The sequence below is a fragment of the Piliocolobus tephrosceles genome, chromosome 19 (assembly GCF_002776525.5).
Source record: "Piliocolobus tephrosceles isolate RC106 chromosome 19, ASM277652v3, whole genome shotgun sequence".
NCBI lineage: Eukaryota > Metazoa > Chordata > Mammalia > Primates > Cercopithecidae > Piliocolobus > Piliocolobus tephrosceles.
The window spans coordinates 15,182,038-15,202,971 of NC_045452.1; the positions used below are offsets into that span (position 1 = coordinate 15,182,038).

The window sequence follows — 20,934 nt, forward strand, 5'->3', positions numbered from 1 at the left end:
TCAATAAGCCCATTCTTCAGCCCCTCATTTGCTTCAATATTTGCATCCAAGGGTCTGTGATGGCTGAAAAGCTTTTGGAAAACAAACAAGCATGCGCCCAGCTCCACGTAAGGTGCTGGGTACAGGTGATTTCCTCTCCTCCCCAGAGCCCCCTGTGAGTCATCTGCAGCCTCATCTGACAGTTGAGAAGGGTAGAGGTGTCAAACCTGGGTCTGTGCCCCTCTACCACCATGCTGCTGCTTCAGGAAAGATGCCTGCTTGGCCTCACGTGAAGATGTAGATGCAACGTAGTGGCTAAGGTGACTGGTTCTAACCCACTCCTGCCTGGATGATCTCAGGTAAGTGGGTGAATGACCTAACCTTTCTGAGCTTCAGGGAGGGTCCTCAGCTGTAAAATGAGGACAATGGTCACTACCCCAGAAGGTTAGAGAAGGATTCTGAAAGATGCTGCATAGAGAGAAAACAGCGGTTGAAGAAAACCTTCAATGGATGTCACTTATTATCGTAGCTATTATCACAGGAGAGGGAAACACCTGGGCCCCTGAACACACCTACATGGACACCTTTTGTCCTCAAACCTCACCTGAAGGAGACTGTATGGCAAAGGCTCAGAGACAGGGTTCCGCCATGTTGACCAGGCTGGTCTTGACCTCAGGTGATCTGCCCGCCTCAGCCTCCCAAAGTGCTGGGATTGCAGGCATGATCTACTATGTCTGGCCTCTCCTTCTCTATGTGCACACACGGGTATATACCCTTGAGTTGGGGAAAAAGACATTTCCAGGTAAATGGTTCCAGGAACCACTTTCCAAAAAGCATCCATATGGTGGGTTCCTAACAGCAGGAGCTCTATCCCCTTCATTTCTGAACCATCTGAACCTAGAATATCCAGGTTCTATAACGAATGTTAAAGATTTTCTGAGCGGTGGATTCACAGATGAATTTTATTGGCTTCTTTATACTTTTCTGTAGTTAATTAATTCCCTGCAATTTTCTCAAATGAGCTAATGCATGTAAAGTGTTTTGAAAACTATAAAGTGCTGCAGAAACCTAAGCAATGTGGTTATGATTATATCATGTACCTTTTCAAATTCTAATCTAGGCTTGCTTATTGCTGACTGCGTGGCTGACGTGATCCATCTTGGATGCTCGGTAAGCCTCTGTTGGATGCTCAGCTCAGCCCTGCATGTGAGGAGAGGGAGTACTGATCAACGGAGGTGCTCTCAGGGCTTCTAGAGTACACCCTGCCCTACTGGAATTGACTAGGGCAGTCCTGGGGAAGAGGCCACCTCCAGCTCTGAACTTCATGGTACCAACAATGGGATTCGGTGGCATCCACATCCCAAGTTCACCTGCAGTCCCTGCTGCGGTGTTTAAAGGTTATTACCTAGAGAATATTGTCATTTACCAACCACACTGGGTATTGTAGAAAAAAAGTCAGCTGGTTGGGCACCGTGGCTCATGCCTGCAATCCTAGCACTTTGGGAGGCTGAGGCAGGCGGATCGTGAGGTCAGGAGATCGAGACCATCCTGGCTAACACGGTGAAACCCCGTCTCTACTAAAATACAAAAAATTAGCTGGGCGTGGTGGTGTGCGCCTGTAATCACAGTTACTTGGGAGGCTGAGGCAGGAGAATCACTTGAATCCAGGAGTGGGAGGTTGCAGTGAGCCGAGATCTCACCATTGCACTCCAGCCTGGGTGACAGAGTGAGACTCTGTCTCAAAAACAACAAAAACAACAACAGTAACAACAACAAAACAGGAAAGAAAGAAAGTCAGGTATGCTGTCAGACACACCTGTCCCCAGGACTCTGGGCCAACCAGTTGCCATCCTTGAACATGCATGTTCATTTCTCCTCTACATGGTGTTTTGCATCTTGATCCAGCTAATACTATCTGGGTACCTACTATGTGACTGATGCAATGCTAAATGTTTTCAGGTGCATTGCTTCATCAGTTTAATCCTTCAGCACAGATATCAGTTATACAAAGGAGGAAACTAAGGCTCAGAAGCTTTTAGTAATCTGCTTCAGCGAGTGAGCAGCAGTCCGGGATGGGAATCCAGTCTTCAAAACTCAAACCAGGGACGTTTCACAACACAATTACTTCTTCCCAGGGGATGGAGGTGAGAATCAAATGAGATGGTGGAAGACCCAGTGTTCCGTGAACGAAGCAGGCCATAAAAAAGTGTGGTCCCAATGCAGGAAAAAGACAAAAGGAAAAAGAAAAACCCACTCAAAAATAGAAGGGAACACATTACAATGTTAACAAAGATTTTCTGAGTGGTGGATTCACAGATGAATTGTATTGGCTTCTTAAACTTTTCTGTAGTTAACTAGTTCCCTGCAATTTTCTCAAATGAGCTTATGCATGTAAGAGTGCTTTGTTAACCTTCAAGTGCTACACAAACCTAAGCAATGTGGTTATGATTATATTACGTACCTTTTCAAATTCTAATTTAGGCTTGCTTATTCCTGACTGCGTGGCTAATGTTATCTCAGTGGGGAGACTCTAGCAGTTTAGAAACTGCCTCCTTGGCCGGATGCGGTGGCTCATGCCTGTAATCCCAGTAATCCCAGTACTTTGGGAAGCCGAGGCAGGCGGATCACCTGAGGTCGGAAGTTTGAGACCAGCCTGGCCAAGATGGGGAAATCCCGTCTCTACTAAAAATACAAAAGTCAGTTGGGTGTGGTGGCGGGTGCCTGTAATCCCAGCTACTTGGGAGGCTGAGGCAGGAGAATAGCTTGAACCCAGGGTGGAGGTTGCAGTGAGCTGAGATCATGCCACTGCACTCTAGCCTGAGCGACAGAACAACACTCCATCTCAAAATAAATAAATAAATAAATAAAATAAAAAATAAAAACAAACAAAACCTCCCAAAAAACCAAACAACAACAACAACAACAACAAAACAAAAACAAAACCTGCCTCCTTTTCACCCAGGGTTTGGGTAATTTCTCTGGAGAGCCGTGGAGCCGGAGGGAGTATTTCATTAACAGGGTCTGAATGCTACTCTGCCCTGCTCTCCAACCACTGCCACAGGGAACACAGGGCTCCTGACGAGGGAGGCACAGAAACAAAAGACCGATTTCTCCTGAGATAAAATGCATTTGCTAAATTGTTTCTTTGGGCAGCCAGCTGAGGCAGAGGGAGATTTGGACTCAAGGGAAAATGGCCCTTTAGGCAGTCTGCATTTATTTCTCCTCATCCATAAGGACAGTGGCCTAGATTGATCTTTTGAGCTGCCGGAAATGATGGCTGGTTATGCCCGAGGATCCAGAGGGAGTACAAGTGCATCCTGGGCTCTGGCCTTACAGACTTCTGTTCACAGTTGGGCAAACTAAGGAGTGAGATTACCGGGATAACTGAAAAGCGAGACCTGATGTCTCCGACACTCATTTTCTATGTGACCTTGAGCAAGTCATGCCTCTGAATTAGTAAGACAAAGGGTTTGGGATTCATAAAGTGACTCTCAAGGATCACGCACTCACTGGGTCAGGTAAAGAGGGGAGAGCTTTGCAGGTTCTTTCTCATGTAAGACTCACACCAACTCTAAAGATTAGGAACCACTCTTAGTTCTCTTTAGTAGAGGAAGATATCCATCATCTGAAAGGTTTAGCCATTGCTCAAGGTTACACAACGCACGAACAGAGCAGCTGAGATTCAAACCCAGGTGTATTTCCTCTGTATTCTTGCAGGTAACCAAGTCACTACAATGCCTAGTTCGTCAGCCTCTGGGCTTCTTTCTTGTTCTAACAGTAAACAATTCTGTGACCGCAGAGGACTCAAAACATGTGTTTCATGCGGTGGCAGAAACATCCCATGCTCACCAATATCCATATTCTTCTCTCTTCCATGGCACAGAACTAGGCTGTATCTCCAGCCTCAGTTAAGAATAACTCCGTGATAGAGCTCTGGCCAGTGGTATCCGGAAAGGCTCTGGCTAGTACACAGACCACTCTGAAGCCTTGCTCAGGCACAAACTTTACTGACCTTCTTTTCCTGGCTGACAGCCAGAGCGAGAATCCTGTAGAGCAGGCTGGGGTTCTGTGGAGGGGGGAGCCACAAGATGAAAGGAGCCTGGGTCCTTCAGCCTGCAGGAAAGCTACCTGCCAATCATGGACACCCATTTGGACTTTCTGCAAGTAATAAACTTCTAGCAGGTTGAGCCACATTACAGCTGCTTGTGCTACCTTAACTAACAGGCACATTTGAATGCTTGTAGCCTGTAAGTGATGGAGACATAGTACAATGGACCAATTAAGGAGTCTGGGAGGCCACCATTTCTTTCTTCCTGGGACACCCCTCCTTCTGATGTCTTGGGACAACGGGGGAAATTGCTCATGGGGAAATCTCCACTCAAGCATGTTGCTTTGCACTTTGAACTTGCTTTCACTTTTTAGTGGCTTCATATCCACTATTTCATTTTTTCTCCTCCCCAATTCTTGTATGAGACAGGCGAGGCTGCCCTTAGGGCCCTCGGTTGACAGATGAGGGACCAAGTGCTCAGAGAAGCTGGGGCTCCAACTCTGCTCTCCTGAAACCTAACCCAGAGCTTGTCCCTGTGGTTTCCACAAAGCTGTTACATCTTATTAAGTCACACAGATAGGTAGAAAAAGCTCACGACCTCCCTCGTTGCCTGCTGTGTGTATTAATCAACAAGTTCCAGGAACCCAAAGCATTTTTTACTAAGGAAGCCAAACTATGAGTCCATTTTCATTCTTTTGCAAGGAGGTAGGGGGCTGCATCAGGACTGTTGAGTGAAGGTTCAGAGAGGGTCTGCCCAGCCCTGACCTCGACTTAGTGGAGATAAGAAAAAGGATCGGTCTCCTCCCTCCCAGTTGTCGGTATTAATTCACACATCACATACAATTCACAGGCTCCTATTTTATGTCAAGTCTTGTGCTATGAATGGGGAATGAGCTTCCGCTTCTGCATTTATATTATTCCTATGGTCTAGGAGGAGAGGCAATGAAGTCAGTCACTAATTACAAACACAGTGCAATCATAACACAAACCTTAATTTTGGGGGGTCTTTGCCATCTGCCACATTGTTCTAAGCTCCTGGCCTGTCTTACCTTCTTGATTCTTCTTAAGTCTATCAGGTAGGCATAACTGATTTCCATCTTACAGATGAGAAAACTGAGGGGCAGGGAGTTTAAGCAGATCACCGGGAATCCCGCAGCTGGCAGTCCAGCTGGGATTTCACATGAGGCAGCCTCATTCCAGAGCTGCCTCCTTACCTACTGCACAAGTAAGAGACGCCACTTGAGAGAGGGAGATCTAGTAGGAAGGAGAGGAAGGGAGGGAGCTGCTTTACAGACAAGGGAGGGCCGAACACCTGGCAAGTGCGGAAGGAAGACAAACAGCACCCAGAAGGGTCAAACAGGGCTCTGTGTAAGTTACAGCTGAACAGGATCAAAGCAGCCAGGCCACAAGGGGAAACCGGGGCCCAGACTTGTATCCACTGAGTCTCCTGATCCCACAGCTCCTCTTCCCTTCACCTCCTCTGCTCTGGAGCTTAACACATTCCTAGAAGGTCCTTGAAGACTGGCCTTGAGCAGCCTAGCCTGTCTTAGGGTTTGGTGTGCTGTCCATCCTGGGCTCTGCTGCCTGCTGCGTGACTGAAGAGTTGGTGACATGCGGCTCGCACGTGAGAGCAGGAATGCATTCTGGGCTTTCTCCAGGGTTTTTCTGAGATACAGCTGTTTCCACAGAGCCATCTGTTTCTTGGCATTGCCTTGCAGGGTGATGCCATAAAGTGTTTATAGAATCTGTGTATATGTGTCTTAACTTCTAATTGAGGTGATGCTGTTGTCATTTCTTCTTAGTGGGCTGAGTGTCAGGGAACGTGGCCTTGGATGTGGCCTGTCACCTTCATAGCGTGAGAGAATTGAGCTCGGAAGCCTTCTTCATTTCAGAGGCGAGGCAGTGATCTCACAGCAGTTGAGACAGCGGGTATCCAAGGCAAGCTTTCTGGAAAGTACTCGTAACAGTAACTGCCTAGGTGGCGCAGCACTTTGAATACTTTAACCCCTTTAACGTTCCTCAAAGGGCCTGGTGTGGGTACATTTACTGACCATTTTACAGATGGGAAAACTGAGGTTCATATAAGGCTAGAGTTATGCCTAAAGTCATAGATCTAGTCTAGGGCCACAGGGTCTTGTTCTGTCACTCAGGCTAGAGTGTGGTGGTGCCATCTCGACTCACTGCAGCCTCGACCTCCCAGGCTGAAGTGATCCTCCCACCACAACCTTCTGAGTAGCTAGGATCACAGGCATGTGTGGTTTGCTTATTTTTCACAGAGACGAGGTCTCACGATGGTGCCTGGGTTGGTTTTCAAACTCCTGAGGCTCAAGTGATCTTCCTGCCTCAGCCTCTCAAAGGGCTGGGATTACAGGTATGAGCCACTATGCCCAGCTTGGGCCAAATTTTCTGCGTCCAAGTGGAGGGATGTTTCTGGCACACCACAAATGCTTCAAGAAAAGGACTTGTTATAGTTCATTTGTTCAACAAGATTTATTGAGCATGGACCAGGTGCCAGGCACTCTTTAATGAAGATGTACTGATGAATAAAACAGATAAAAAGCCCTGTAGTCACAGAGCTCACATTCTAGTGGGTACAGACATAATCAACAAAAATAAATAAGTCATGAATATATTAGTGATAAGTACTATGGAGAAAAATGAAGGAGCCCTGGAGAGAGGGAGTGCTGGGGTACGGGGCAGGCATAGCAATTTTAGAGAGAGGAGTATTTTAAACAGCCGTAGAGAGACCACTCAACTATGAATCAGGGCTTGATACTGGCTTCAGCTCTGCCACCAACCTGTTCCGTGAATTCACCTCTCTGAGCCTCTATTTCCTTCTGTATAAAATGGAGATAACAGTAGTGGCTCACGCCTGTAATCCCAGCACTTTGGGAGGCTGAGGCGGGTGGATCATGAGGTCAGGAGATCGAGACCAGCCTGACCAAGATAGTGAAGCCCTGTCTCTATTAAAAATATAAAAATTGGCTGGGCACGGTGGCTCAAGCCTGTAATCCCAGTACTTTGGGAGGCCGAGACGGGCGGATCACGAGGTCAGGAGATCGAAATCATCCTGGCTAACACGGTGAAACCCCGTCTCTACTAAAAAATACGAAAAACTAGCCGGGAGAGGTGGCGGGTGCCTGTAGTCCCAGCTACTTGGGAGGCTGAGGCAGGAGAATGGCGTAAACCCGGGAGGCGGAGCTTGCAGTGAGTCGAGATCGCACCACTGCACTCCAGCCTGGGTGACAGAGTGAGACTCTGTCTCAAAAAATAAATAAATAAATAAAAAGAGATAACAGGAACTACCTTGAAGGGTTAGTGAAAGAGTAAGAAAACTGTATCCATATAACAACCAGGAGAATTGTGGAATAACCTGGATATATGTAATAATGTTAACTTACTATTACATTAATAATACATACATAGCTACATCCATTTGGGAAGCCCTTCCTTGTCTTGTGGCTTTAGAGTTAGGTAGACATGGTTTCTAATCTCGCCCTCAGCACTCAGGAGTTGTGTGGCCTTGAACAAGTAAATCATTTCTTTGAAGCCTTCCTTTCCTTATCTGTGAAATGTGACTCATAATGCCTCCCTCCCTTTGTGGTGAAGATTAAAGTTGTATTTCCCTTTCTCTTTCTTTCCCTGCAGAAAATTTCCAATTCCCAAAATCTAGAAGCAAGCAGAGAAAGGTCTTAGAACAGCACAAAGAGCTGTGCTCATGCAGGAGAGACGAGAATGACTAATACCTATCATAGGGATACTGAGCATGCTTTGGTTCCCTGCTATCACTAGGAGGCTAGGAGACCAATACTGATTACTCAGAGTGCTGTCTTGAGGAGGATAAAGAAGTTGGGCATAGATAAATAATGCAGTCATCAATTAGTGATGTCTGCTATGGGCAGGGGACGGAGACACTGGCTGTTGACTTGCAATTCCATATACATTCAAAAATTCACTGGTGTCCAGTCTTTTTTTCTTTTTTTTTGTACTTTGTGGATGTTTGATATGTTTTATAATCTAGCTTTTAACATAACAACAGATCATTCTTTTACCATCAGGCTTTCTAAATTAAATACCTTTGTGGGGTTTTGTGTTTTTTTTTTTTTTTTTGCGGGTTGTTGGGGGGTGGGGGGTGTTGGCTGCCTTGGAAAGAAGGAACAAGGAAGCGAGCCCAGAAAGAGTTGTTCTGAAGCTGATAAGCAGAAAGTGATAGCTGTCAGAAAGGAATTCATAGAATAAGCAGTGAATAGTCTGGGGCCATTTCCTGCCAGGATAAACAGTATGTTTCCTCCTCTGGCCACCCCCTCAACCTCCTCCAGCCTTTTCAATGCAACCATAGTCATCAGAAATTGTAAACTGAGTTTAATACTAAACTGAGTTTAGTATCTGCTTAATAAAGAAAGGGCATATACTTTAGCAGCAAGTTTCCTGTCCAAATTGGTTAAAACCCATCTATTTTAATGGGTTTTGCATTTAAAAAGATGAGGTTCCTTTACTTGGAAATACCCTTAGGTGGAGTAAGGCCCTTTTGATGATAAAGCATCGCCCTACAAATACGATACTTAGGGGAGTCCTATGTTTCTAAATAGCAAACTGAATGGAAACTTCCTATGCTATTTTCTGGGCTGGCAGGTACATGGGAGGTGGCAGGATCCTTATTTCCTTATGTTTCATTAAAAAAAAACAACAACAAAACACACACTCCAGAGGACAGGGCTCAGATCAGTGGGTTCTTTACAGAGGGGAATATTTCAGCCCAGCATGAGGTAGAACAGTTTAGCATCTGGAGCTTTCCAACAGCAGAGTAAGCTGCCTTGAAAGGTGCTGAGCTCCCTGTCTTTGGGAGGATTCCAGCAGAAGCCAGATGCAAGCCTATTAGGGATACCGTGGAACGATTCTGAATAGATAAAACGGTAGAGAATAGCTCTGATTATCCAACTATGTTCTGGGAGAGTCCCGGGGTTTCTTGGATATTCTTTTATAAATTTAATTTAATTTTAGGGACGGGGTTTTGCTCCATCACAGAGGATGGAGTATAACGGATCGATCATAGCTCACTTCAACCTTGAACTTCTGGGCTCAAACAATCCTTGCGCCTCTACCTCCAAAAGTGCTAGGATTACAGGCATGAGCTACTGCACCCTGCCATTTCTTGGATATTCTTGAAGGGCTGGGTTGCTGAGGAAAAGGGAGAGAAATGCTAAGGTACAGAATTCTAACCCCCGTCCCTATTTAAATCAATCAACTAATAATAACCAATGCATACCAGATGCTTACCGCATTACATAAAGAATTTACAAGTTCTAGGGAGAGATGCCCAAACTATGGGAGACAAGTGCCTGCAGCCAATCAGCTGCTGTCATTCCATAGCACTGGGGGAGCCTGCTCTCTTGCAAATCAAACAGTCTTGTCCTAGAGCAAGTAGCCCAACCAGAGGCTCTGAAATGGGGCTCTGCCCCTCACATCTTAGCTCCTTGATGAATTGCATCTCTGACTAGATGGATTGATTTTTATTGTTATTTTGGCAGTAAGGCAAACCAAATGGCCTCTTCTTCTTCCCCTGAATTTCTGAATTGATGGGGATACGTGGGATTGTCTGACCTACAGCAAATGTGACACCCCCTCACATTCTTCACAGACAGATTTCTCAGAGACTCTACAGGTGTCCTTCTCTGCTAGATCTTTTTACCTGAGTTGCTAATAAAACCCAAAGCCTATTTGTGGAACAGTGGATTATGATCACATGGGCCAGACACTGGGGTCTGTGAAGAAACTCATCCCACGGCACACTGTGTTCCTGGTGCCAAGTCCTTCTTTTTTGGCCATAAATTGTCCACAAAACCCCATGGCAATGGCGCCATGGACCCATTTCTCAAATGGTAAACCCAAGGCTTAGAGCATTTAGGTGACTTCTCTGAGGTCATGTGTCTATTAAATGAGCGATTCAGATTATCAGAGAGCTCACACCCTTATTGTCATTATCAATTTCCCAGTGAAAAAATTAAAATAATGCAAAAATTCACTTGTGCAGCCATTTCTTTCTTTCTCTCTCTCTCTCTTTCTCTCTCTCTCTCTCTCTCTCTTTCTTTTGATGGAATCTTGCTCTCATTGCCCAGGCTGGAGTACAATGGCATGATTTCAGCTCACTGCAACCTCTGCCTCTCAGATTCAAGCGATTCTCCTGTCTCAGCTTCCCGGGTAGCTGGGACTACAGGCGCGCGCCACTATGCCCAGTTAGTTTTTGTATTTTTAGTAAAGATGGGGTTTTGACATGTTGGCCAGGCTGGTCTCGAACTCCTGACCTCAGGTAATCTGCCCGCCTCAGCTTCCCAAAGTGCTGGGATTACAGGCGTGAGTCATCACGCCCGGCCGGTTCCTCCTACTTTGTATCTCCACAAGCACCGTGTGTTTCCCCTTCCTAACACATGGTTGTCATTTTACACTGAAGCGCATTTGCATGACTCTGTAGCTAATGTCCACATCTCACACTACGCTATAAGCCACTGAAAATCACTTGCTTTGGGCTCGAAGTGCTTTCGGCCTCCCAAAGTGCTGGGATTACCGGAGTGAGCCACCGTGCCCCAGGCGCAACCATTTCTATAGTTCTCACACTGCCTTCATTTGAATCTGAGCTCCCAGCAGGTCCTCGAGTGATCACGCTTGCGTTCGCTCCTGGTCTCCAGTGTTCATGCTGCTCCCTCCCACCACCAAGTTTACCCTTCAGACTCCTTCACTCCTATTCATCCTTTAAATCTCACCTCCTCCAGGAAGTCTTCCTTGATGCACCTTCTCTCCCTAGTTGTGTAAAATGCCCTTCTCGTGTGCTCTGAAAGTACTACCACTATTCTGGCACTAATTGCACTACTTAATAATGCTCTGCTTGTCTGTATCCCTCACTCAACAGGCACTGCAAGAGCCGAGTTTCAATCTGCAATGCTGCCTGCTGGAACACTAGCCCTGTGTCTGGCAACTAAGTGAATTATCAACTGGGTGGATGATATGGTTTGGCTGTGTCCCCACCCAAATCTCATCTTGAATTGTAGCTCCCATAATTCCAACATGTTGTGGGAGGTACTCAGTGGGATTTAATTGAATCATGGGGGCAGGCTCCCCTCATACTGTTATCATGGTAGTGTATATGTCTCATAAGATCTGATGGTTTTATAAGGGGAAACCCCTCCCACTTGGTTCTCGTCCTCTCTCTTGCCTGCCGCCATGTAAGACGCCCCTTGCTCTTCCGCCATGATTGTGAGGCCTCCCCAGCTGTGTGGAACTGTGAGCCAATTAAACTTCTTTCCTTTATAAATTACCCAGTCTCGGGTATGTTTTTATCAGCAGCATGAAAATGGACTAATCCAGTGGATGAAACGGGTCTAAAGTCACTTAGACACTGCCATCAGAGCCTGCTCCCATCTAGGATCTCAAGTCCAAAGAAGAGGTTCCTGACTTGGTTTCTTTCAGACTCACCACCATCCGTGCACTTATCACAGCTCTAGTGACCTCCTGCTACGGAGCTGGGAGCATCGGCTTTGGGCTGGATCCAAGATCGTACCCTTTTCCTCCAGTTGTGTTTGCAGATAACACTTGACACGCTGCGGAGGACCAGGTGGTAAACTCCCTACAGAGCTGTGGTTCAGGAGTGCAATGTTTACAGACTCTCTCTTTGCCCCAGCTCCAGCTCCAGCCCCTGCCAGAAGAGGAACGGGGCTGGAGCAGGGCACAGGAACCTGCTTGTCTTGATTTGAGTGCTAGCTGCACCTCCTCCTATGTTCTTAGCACCCACGAAACAATCCATCTGTTCTCTCCATTCCCACTTCTACTGTCCTAGATCAGAGACCCGCCCATCGTGTTTTTGCCTGGGATGGGGCATGTCCTTTAAGTGGTCCCTCAGTTTTGTCTTTTTCATTTCATCCTCTACCTTGAGTGATTTTTCTCTAATATAAATCTGCCCATCACTACAACCCTTTAGGGGCTCCTCACTGCCATGAGGAGAAACTCCAAGCTTCTAAGCACAGCCAGGGTGCCTCCTGGTCAGTTTCGTTCCTAGCCATGCCCTCAACATGCCTGTGCTCTGGTACACAAACTTCCGGCATGTTCTCTTTCAACAGTTCACTTTTTCTTCTGCTCTTCCCTTTACTTGGTGGTACTTCATTCTTCCTTCTTAAATTTGCTTAGTACATTCATCCAATAAAGATTTATTAAGTACTTATTATGTGCTTGGTTCTATCCTGTTCTAGGGCGGAGAACCTCAGAGGTGAATAGCACAAAGTCTTTAAGAGTCTTATGTTTTGGTATTACATTTATGAAAAAACCTAGGAAACAAACGTATGAATCAGGTAATTGTAAACAGGAGTAGATGCTCTGACAAAAAGAAAACGGGCTGGGCACAGTGCCTCATGCCTGTAATCCCAGCACTTTGGGAGGCTGAGGCGGGCGGATCACCTGAGGTCAGGAGTTTGAGACCAGCCTGGCCAACATGGTGAAACCCCGTCTCTACTAAAAATACAAAAAAAGTTAACTGGACATGGTGGCAGGCACCTCTAATCCCAGCTACCTGGGAGGCTAAGGCAAGGAGAATCACTTAAATTTGGGAGGCAGAGGTTGCAGTGAGCCGAGATAGCGGCACTACACTCCAGCCCAGGCGACAGTGCGAGATTCTGTAAAAAAAAAAAAAAAGAAAAGAAAAAAAAAAAAAAGTCAGGTGCAGTGGCTCATGCCTGTAATCCCAGCACTTTGGGAGTCCGAGGCAGGTGGATCACAAAGTCCAGAGATCGAGACCATCCTGGTTAACATGGTGAAACCCTGTCTCTACTAAAAATACAAAAATTAGCTGGGCGTGGTGGCGTGTGCCTGTAGTCCCGGCTACTTGGGAGGCTGTTGCAGGAGAATTGCTTGAACCCGAGAGGCAGAGGTTGCAGTGAGCCAAGATTGTGCCACTGCACTCCAGCCTGGCAACAGAGCAAGACTCTGTCTCACACACACACACACACACACACAAAAATCAAAAAGAAACAGGGCATGTCACAGAGGTGGCTTAATAGCCATGTAGATACCATTACTTTGTGTGCGGGTGGGGGTAGGGGATTGGAAAGTTTCTGTGATGTCACAGCTGAGACATTTAAACACAGAGGGACAGGTGTTCCCGCCAGTGAGAACAGCAAGCACCAAGGCTCTATTGTGAGCCCGGAATGTAGAAGACACAGAAAGGAGGTGGGTATGGCCCATGCAGAGTGGTCAATGAGAGAGGGGAGACAGACTGGGATGACAGCCATGGTGACTGCTTGGAGCAAGCTGCTCTCTCATTCTTGGGTCTCCTGGGCAGACCTTCCTCTTGGCATCTCTAAGAGTTGTTAAGTGGCAGCCCACTTACATACAGGGCGGGCTCAGTCTCTAAGTTCAACCCCCGTGCTCTACATGGCTCCTGGCAGATGGCCAGCATTCACGCATTCTTCCTGAGCAAATAAATACGGTCACAGATTCCGAGAAAAACCACTGACGACTTCTTCACCTTGAGGATCCCCCCAGGGGAAGGAGATGGTAGGAAAAGCTGGTGAGTCACTTATAAAACGAGTCTCATTTCTTATGACACTGAGCAGCAGCATGGCACGGGAACGCACCGACACAGATGATTAACTGACGGCTTCATCCTGCAGGGCTTTTTATGGGAGCCTTCTCCATGGAGGGGGGAAATAAACGAGGCACGAGAACAGTTTCCGTTTAACGTCTGGAAAAATGTGCCGAATGGACCCTCGAATCTTGATGATGACAAATACGGATGTGAGCAAAGAGAACGGAAGGAAAAACCGAAAGAACAGTGTTTGTTGAGCCTCTGAGTGCTTCCCAGAATCTGAGAGAGTTGGAGTGCCTGATGGTTTTCTTTCTTTTATCACCAGATGTGAAGGAGGGCAGATGCCGAGAAGGCCTCTAAGGTGATGGGGAGAAGGGCCAGAGCCAGTGGCGATCCACTGTGACTTGGGGACCCAATCACAGAGAGTAGGGGTGCACTGTGACCAGCGTCATCCTGATAAAAGACCAGGCGAGTACATGCCTCTGGTCCTTCCACAGGTGCCCTTCCCTGCCATTGGGAGCCTAAAAGAATTCTCACTACATCCAAAATAACCATAAAAACAGCAACAACAACAAATCAAAATTCCGACTCTTAAACCCAACATACAACCTCATACCAATCTGGCTCCTGCCTACCTGAGCCCTCCCTCCCCACCAGCTCCTGGGCACACTGGCCATCCTTCTGTTCTGCACCCCGGACCTGTCCTGCCTCAGGGCCTTTGCACCGGCTACTTCCTCTACCTGGAATGTGCTCCCCTTGCTCTTCTATGGGAGGCTGGTTCATGTCATTTAGGTTTTAGACTCAATGTTACCTCCTCATAGAAATCCTCAAACCAGTGGAGCTGCTCAGCTGCTCACTAATACATTGCTATGTAGCGGTTGCCACTGGCTGATCACTGTTTTCTGAGACTTTAGTTATTAACTGTGTCTCCTCCACCAGAATACAAATATCATGAGATCAGGAACCAAAGTCCTTTTTCACCTATGACTACTCAGTGCACAGAAGAAGTAGAAGGTCCTCAGTAAATGTTTGCTACCTAAATGAATGAACCAGATTCTTCTGTGTCTAATACTAAGGGTCAAGGGAAGAGCAGAGTGCAAATATTTACTAAGCATCTAACACAGGGCCAACACCGAGCTAGGTGCTCTGCATGCAACTTCTCAGCTACTCTCAAAACATACCACGTAAGATTTATTTATTTATTTATTTATTTATTTATTTATTTATTTTGTTGTTGTTGTTTTTGAGACAGAGTCTACTCTGTTGCCCAGGCTGGAGTGAAGTGGCATGATCTTGGCTCACTGCAACCTCTGCCTCCGGGGTTCAAGCAATTCTCTTGCCTCAGCCTCCCGAGTAGCTGGGATTATAGGTGCCTGCCACCATGCCTGGCTAATTTTTATATTTTTAGTAGAGATGGGGTTTCACCATGACAGCCAGGCTGGTCTCGAACTCCTGACCTCAGGTGATCCGCCTGCCTTGCCCTCCCAAAGTGCTGAGATTACAGGCGTGAACCACCGCGCCTGGCCCCAGAAAAGTTTTTATTACCCATTTGACAGCTGAAGAAAACGAAGCACAGAGGTTGAATCACTTATTTGAGATCACACAGGTAGTAACTGGAAGGAATTAAAGTCAAACCCAGGTCAGCTTGACTCCCCATACCCTGCTTTTTCTGTTAAAGTGCCTCTTCTCTATATCCTAAGAACTCACAAAAAGTCTCAGCGTTGCTCCTTGTTTCCTGTGGGACCATGGGCAACCTGCCTAATCTCTCTGTGCCTCAATTTATTCAATTCTAAAAAGTGGGTTTTGGCTGGGCATGGTGGCTCACACCTGTAATTCCAGCACTTTGGGAGGCCGAGGCAGGCGGATCACGAGGTCAGGAGATTGAGACCATCCTGGCTAACACGGTGACACCCCGTCTCTGCTAAAGATACAAAAAATTAGCCGGGGGTGGTGGTGCATGCCTGCAATCCCAACTACTTGGGAGGCTGAGGTGGGAGAATCGCTTGAACCTGGGAGGCAGAGGTTGCAGTGAGCTGAGATCATGTCACTGCACTCCAGCCTGGGTGACAGAGTGAAACTCTGTCTAAAAACAAAAAACAAAAAACAAAAAAAAAGTGGGTTTCTATGAACATCAAATGAGATACAACATGAACAAATTGTAAGTGGTGAAGAAACAGAGAAACGGGAATAGCTATAGTAGACTATAGCCATGGTGGTGACTGAGTACCTGCCTAATACTGTCTTCACCCATGCTGACCCCTAAAAGAGCCAGTTACCCGTGAAAAGCTCTTTTTGTGTTTCCCCACGCACTGACTCCATTGAATCCTGGGTCTCCCATGTAGATATCATGTCCGCAAAAACGCTGGCATTTCCTGGCTATGAGAGACACTTGATTTTTCCTTTCAGTGGTGGTTTTGCTTAATCTGTTCCCCCTGCTTGGAAACTCACTTCTGACTTCACTTCGTCTGGATCAAATATACTCTGTCTGCATCCACAGTGACCAGCATGAGAGGGACCCGCTGATGTACCTGTCTCGCCCACTAGACGGTGGACCCTGGGCACCGATGGCGTTGTGTTCATCTAGGTCCTGCCGTGAGCTTGACATAGAGCCTGGCATGGGGGAGGTCCTTGATGATGGATGAGCAGAGAAGCCGCCCCTTCCCTGTCGAGCCTTACGAGCCACTTACGTTTTCACTGTTGACATCAGCCTCACTGGGGCAGCCAAACAGTTCCCGCCTCAGAAGATTGCCGTCGTACTCCAGGAAGGTCAGGTAGAGGTTGCGAAAAAACTCCACGTGCTTGTTCTTCACCCGCAGCTTCTTGGGGGAGTTCCAGTGAATGACCTGGCAGGGAGATAAGGAGGTGGTCATGTGCGGCGTGGAGGGGGGGGCCCTCACACCTGTAGGAAGCCATGGCTCAGCACTAGGCTAAGCATTATTTGAGGCTCTGTTCGTTCACTCATTCAACATTCTGGCAGAGTGGTTAAGGGTAAGGGCTCTGAGGCCAGGTCGCCTGGGATCAAACCCTGACTCTGCTCTAGGTAGTCCTTTAATCTCGCACAAGTGACTGAATCTCTGTGCCTCAGTTTCCTCATCCGTGAAATGGAAATAATCTGTGCCAGTTATTACATTGTCATCTCTCAGCCCTAGGATGTGATGCTTAGGATGCGACTCTGCAAACCCTATTTCTGCTTGGCCACCTGCTGCCTGTAGGCGCCGCTCAGAGGGGGCATGACTGGGCCACGTTGCCCAGGCTGGTCTCAAACTCCTGGGCTCAAGTGATCCTCCCACCTTGGCCTCCCAAAGTTCTGGGATTACAGGTGTGAGCCACTATGCCTGGCCTAGAATATTTAAATAGTACTAAAATTTGTTCTAAGAAAGCACCTTAATTTATTATTAATATCTGGTGGCATTCATTGTTAGTATTAAAAATGATTCATTATTACTATAGAATAACCATGATTAGTAAGACATAATTTGTATTAGTTTATTTAATACTTATAACAGGCCTATGGGGCAGCACAATTATTAACTCCATTTTACGGATGGGGAAGTAGAGGCAGAAAGACTCTGTAATTTGCCTGTGGTCACAGAAAAGTAGGCTTGGAACCTCTGTAGCTGGGCTCCAGAGTCCACCTGCTTAAGTACTCACTGGGCTTGCACTGTGTCTGAGATCAGCACACAGGGACCGAGGAGACTGAGGACTAGGCCAATGAGATGGTCTCTCACAGCTCAGCCACACAAGCTGAACCCTGAATGATGGATGGAGGCAGAGCATCCAAGGGGACAGGTCGAGTCCAGATGAGGGAAATCACACACCATTAAAAACAGCTAAGCCAGGGAAAGACCCCAAGGGGGCTGCACTGTGAGGTGGCCCTGGTCACATATGATCGTATTCTCAATGTTCCTTGGCAGACACCAAGGCAAAGCTGAGCCCAGTGCAATGGCGTCAATACCTGAGCACAGTCCACAGAGAACCCTCCATGGGACACTTGTCACGGGAAAGGGAAGCCTGTACTGAGGGGCCACTTTTCATGCCCTTGGCTGGGAACCTTCTCCTGGGGGGCTCACCCATGGGTTGAGTGCTTCACCAGCAGTTTTACATTCATTGGCTTCTTTTAGTCCTCACAATGACCCTAGCAAGGCATGCAATCGTAAAGAGGAAGAAACAGTGAAGAAGTGACGTGCCTATGGCCACCTGGCTGGTAAACATGGGAGCTAGGCTTCAAACGTAAGCATGTTTGATTTCCAAGCCCACGTTCTTTCCTCTACACCGTGGAGGACAGAAGTCAAGCTTTTAAAACGTTCTGTTTCATGCTTTATCTGATTATAGAGGAAACAAAATAGCCTTTCCCTCAATAGCCCCCTACTGCCCTTACTCTCTCCTCCTGTGGGAGTTGAACAGTATATCAAATGTAAGGGACTGTCTTCCACTCTCCCACAAAATTCACATGCTGAAAGTCTAATCGCCAAGATGATGACATTAGGAGGTGGGATCTTCGAGAAGTCATTAGGTCACGAGGGAAGAACCCTCATGAGTGGATTAGTGGCCTCAGAAAAGAGACCCCAAAGTGCTCCCTTGCTTGCTTCCACCACGTGAAGACAGATGGGAAAGGTGCCAGCTATGAACCGGAAAGCATGCCCTCACCAGACACCGAATCTGATCTGCCAGCGCCCTAACCTTGGACTTCCCAGCCTCCAGAACTGAGAAATAAACATCAAGCAGCCAGAGTGGACTAAGACACTGAGGGAAGGAACTGGGTGTCCACAGCTCAGTCACTTCCTGCTTCCTCCTTTGGTTGGGTTCTATCTATGAGAGTCTGCAGCAGGGTCCAGAGCCTGCCATCTGCAGGAGGACTGGAAGACCCAGCTCCCTCTGCCCTCTGTTTTGGGAATGTGCATTAGCAATACCCATGGAAGCTGGCTGGATAAATACTGCTCTAGAAGACCAATTTTCTCTCATGGCATAATGAAGGATGGGAAATCTATATGGTCCAAACCACATCCCCACGACCTCCCATAACTAACAATGAATGATACAGTAGCCAGAGTTAGACCTCAGACCAGCTGAGGTCTGAATCCCAGCTATGCTCTTTACTTAGCTATGTGTGTCCTTGAACAACTGGTTTCTCTTCTTGGAACCTGTTTCCTCAAGTGCAAGGAGGGGATCAGCAAGCCTGACAAAGTAGGAAAGAGGGTTAAACAAATCCTGGCTCCGTGCTTGCATGTCAGAGTTGCTCTGTAGGTTTCCTTCCCTCTCAAAGATGGGGCAGGGAAGGAGGAGCTCTTCCCTCCTTTCTCCCTCCTGCCAGCATCAGTCAGGAAGCAAGCACTCAGCATTCAGGAGGGTACAGAGGGCTGGCAGCGATGAAACTATTTGATGCGGCTTACATTTCAGGGACGGATGAGTGTGCAATATGTGGTTTTCTTCTCGTGCCTTTTGAAGGGTAGCAGAGGGAAGCCTCTCCCCTGAGAACACATTCGATCTGGGCATAAGAAGATCCTGGGCCATGCATTAAAATAATTGCATGTGGGCTGGTGTCACTCATATCCAGTGGGGATCGTGTCTTCTCTGAGAATGATTCTGGTGCTTGCCAAGTGCTGAGCCAGCAGGAAAGTTGATGGATGTGGATCTGACTGAGGAAATGTAAGCTTCCTCAACAGGGAGAAACTTAAACTAAGTGAAAAGAAGGTCTGACCTACGGGCCCACAAACAAACAAAGCTTAATGTATTGTGCACAACTCCGCCAGGTACTTAAGAGACATGGTCTCATTAAATCCTCCAAACAAGCCCATTTGAATCCCACTGTCCACTTTATGGAGATGGTATGTGACTTGCCTGTATCTCACAGCTGGTAAGTTGCAGAGCTGAGACTGGAAGCCAGCTCTAAAGTCTAAGCCTGAGGTTCTTAACTACTATCATATCTAGTCCTAAAGGGCTGAGCATTTTACAGACGAGGAGAGTGAAATTTACAGAGAAAGGAGTCCGCTCCACATCACATGGTGAGTCTGTGCCAAGTCAGGGTTGGAACTAGGACCCGGGTCTCCTGGTGCCCCACAACACACCCCAAGCCATCTGTTAGCTCATCAAGCCTCATCCTGCTCTGCAGCTGTCTAGTTTGTGCATTCACAAACTAGATCTGGGTTTGTGTATTCACTACAGGCAAGTGCTGGTGTTATATAAGAAGGAAGATTGGGGAGTGGATGGTGAGGTCATGGGCAGGCAAAGGGGGTTCTGAAGAGTTCTTTGCAATCCAGCTCCCTGTGACCGTCAAGCCCATTCAAAAGTCTATTAAGGTATATTCAGATTTACATTTTGCTCCTGAGTTTTTAATCATCAGGACACAGAATACTCCATTACCTTGTGCTAGGATCTAAATAAATAATATTTAGTTTGGTGCAAAAAGTACTTGTGGTTTTTGCCATGAAAAATAGCAAAAACTGCAATTACTTTTGCACCAACCTAAATACCTATCATGTATCTAATACCCATCATATGCTAGACATTAGGCTGGTGTTTTTTGTTTGTTTGTTGTTTTGGAGACAGGGTCTTCCTCTGTCACCCAGGCTGGAGCACAGTGGTGAAATCTGGGCTCACGGCAGCCTCAATCTCTCAGACTCAAGTGATCCTTCCTCTTCAGGCTCCTGAGTGGCTGGGACTACAGGCGCACACCACCACGCCCAGCTAGTTTTGTTTATTTTTTGTCGAGATGAGGTCTCACTATGTTGCCCAGGCTGGTCTCAAACTCTGAAACCAAAGTGATCCTCCTGCCTCAGCCTCTCAAACTGCTGGGATTTCAGCACTTTGAGCCACTGCATCTGGTCAGGCCAGGGTTTTTAATGTATGTGTGTATCCATAAACATATATATGAATGTTAAATATACAATACCTATTATTTACTTCTCTACATTGAATGTGATCATGGGATTAGAGAGGAAACAAAACAGCTCTCACCTTTCCCTCCATAGCCCCCTACTGCCCTTACTTTCTCCTGTGGGGGTCGAATAGCTTATTAGATGTAATGGGCTGTCTCCCACTCCTCCTCAAAATGTATGAATGTGATCATGAGATCACATCAATCAAAACGACCTGGTACGGTGGTTTCTATTATTATCTCCATTTTTACAGAGGATGAGTCTGAACCTCAGACTAGCCCAGGGTCACTAAGTGCGTACGTGCTCAAGCTTAATACAAAATCAGATCTGTCTTGCTCAGGATATTAGTCAGGGTTCTCTAGAGGGACAGAACTAACAGGATAGAAATATAAAGGAGTTTATTAAGTCTTAACTTACACGATCACAAGGTCCCCCCATAGGTTGTCTGTAAGCTGAGGAGCAAG

General features: G+C 46.9%; 1 protein-coding gene across 5 annotated transcripts in view; it reads right to left on the reverse strand.

The window, feature by feature from the left end:
* Window positions 1-20,934, reverse strand: part of LARGE1 (LARGE xylosyl- and glucuronyltransferase 1) — a 622,406-nt gene that overhangs the window by 46,560 nt on the left and 554,912 nt on the right. For all 5 annotated transcript variants that reach the window (XM_026447731.1, XM_026447729.1, XM_026447730.1 and 2 more), the window contains one exon: window positions 16,283-16,438. In XM_026447731.1, the coding sequence (XP_026303516.1) occupies window positions 16,283-16,438 (156 nt within the window). The remainder of the gene's footprint in view (window positions 1-16,282; window positions 16,439-20,934) is intronic.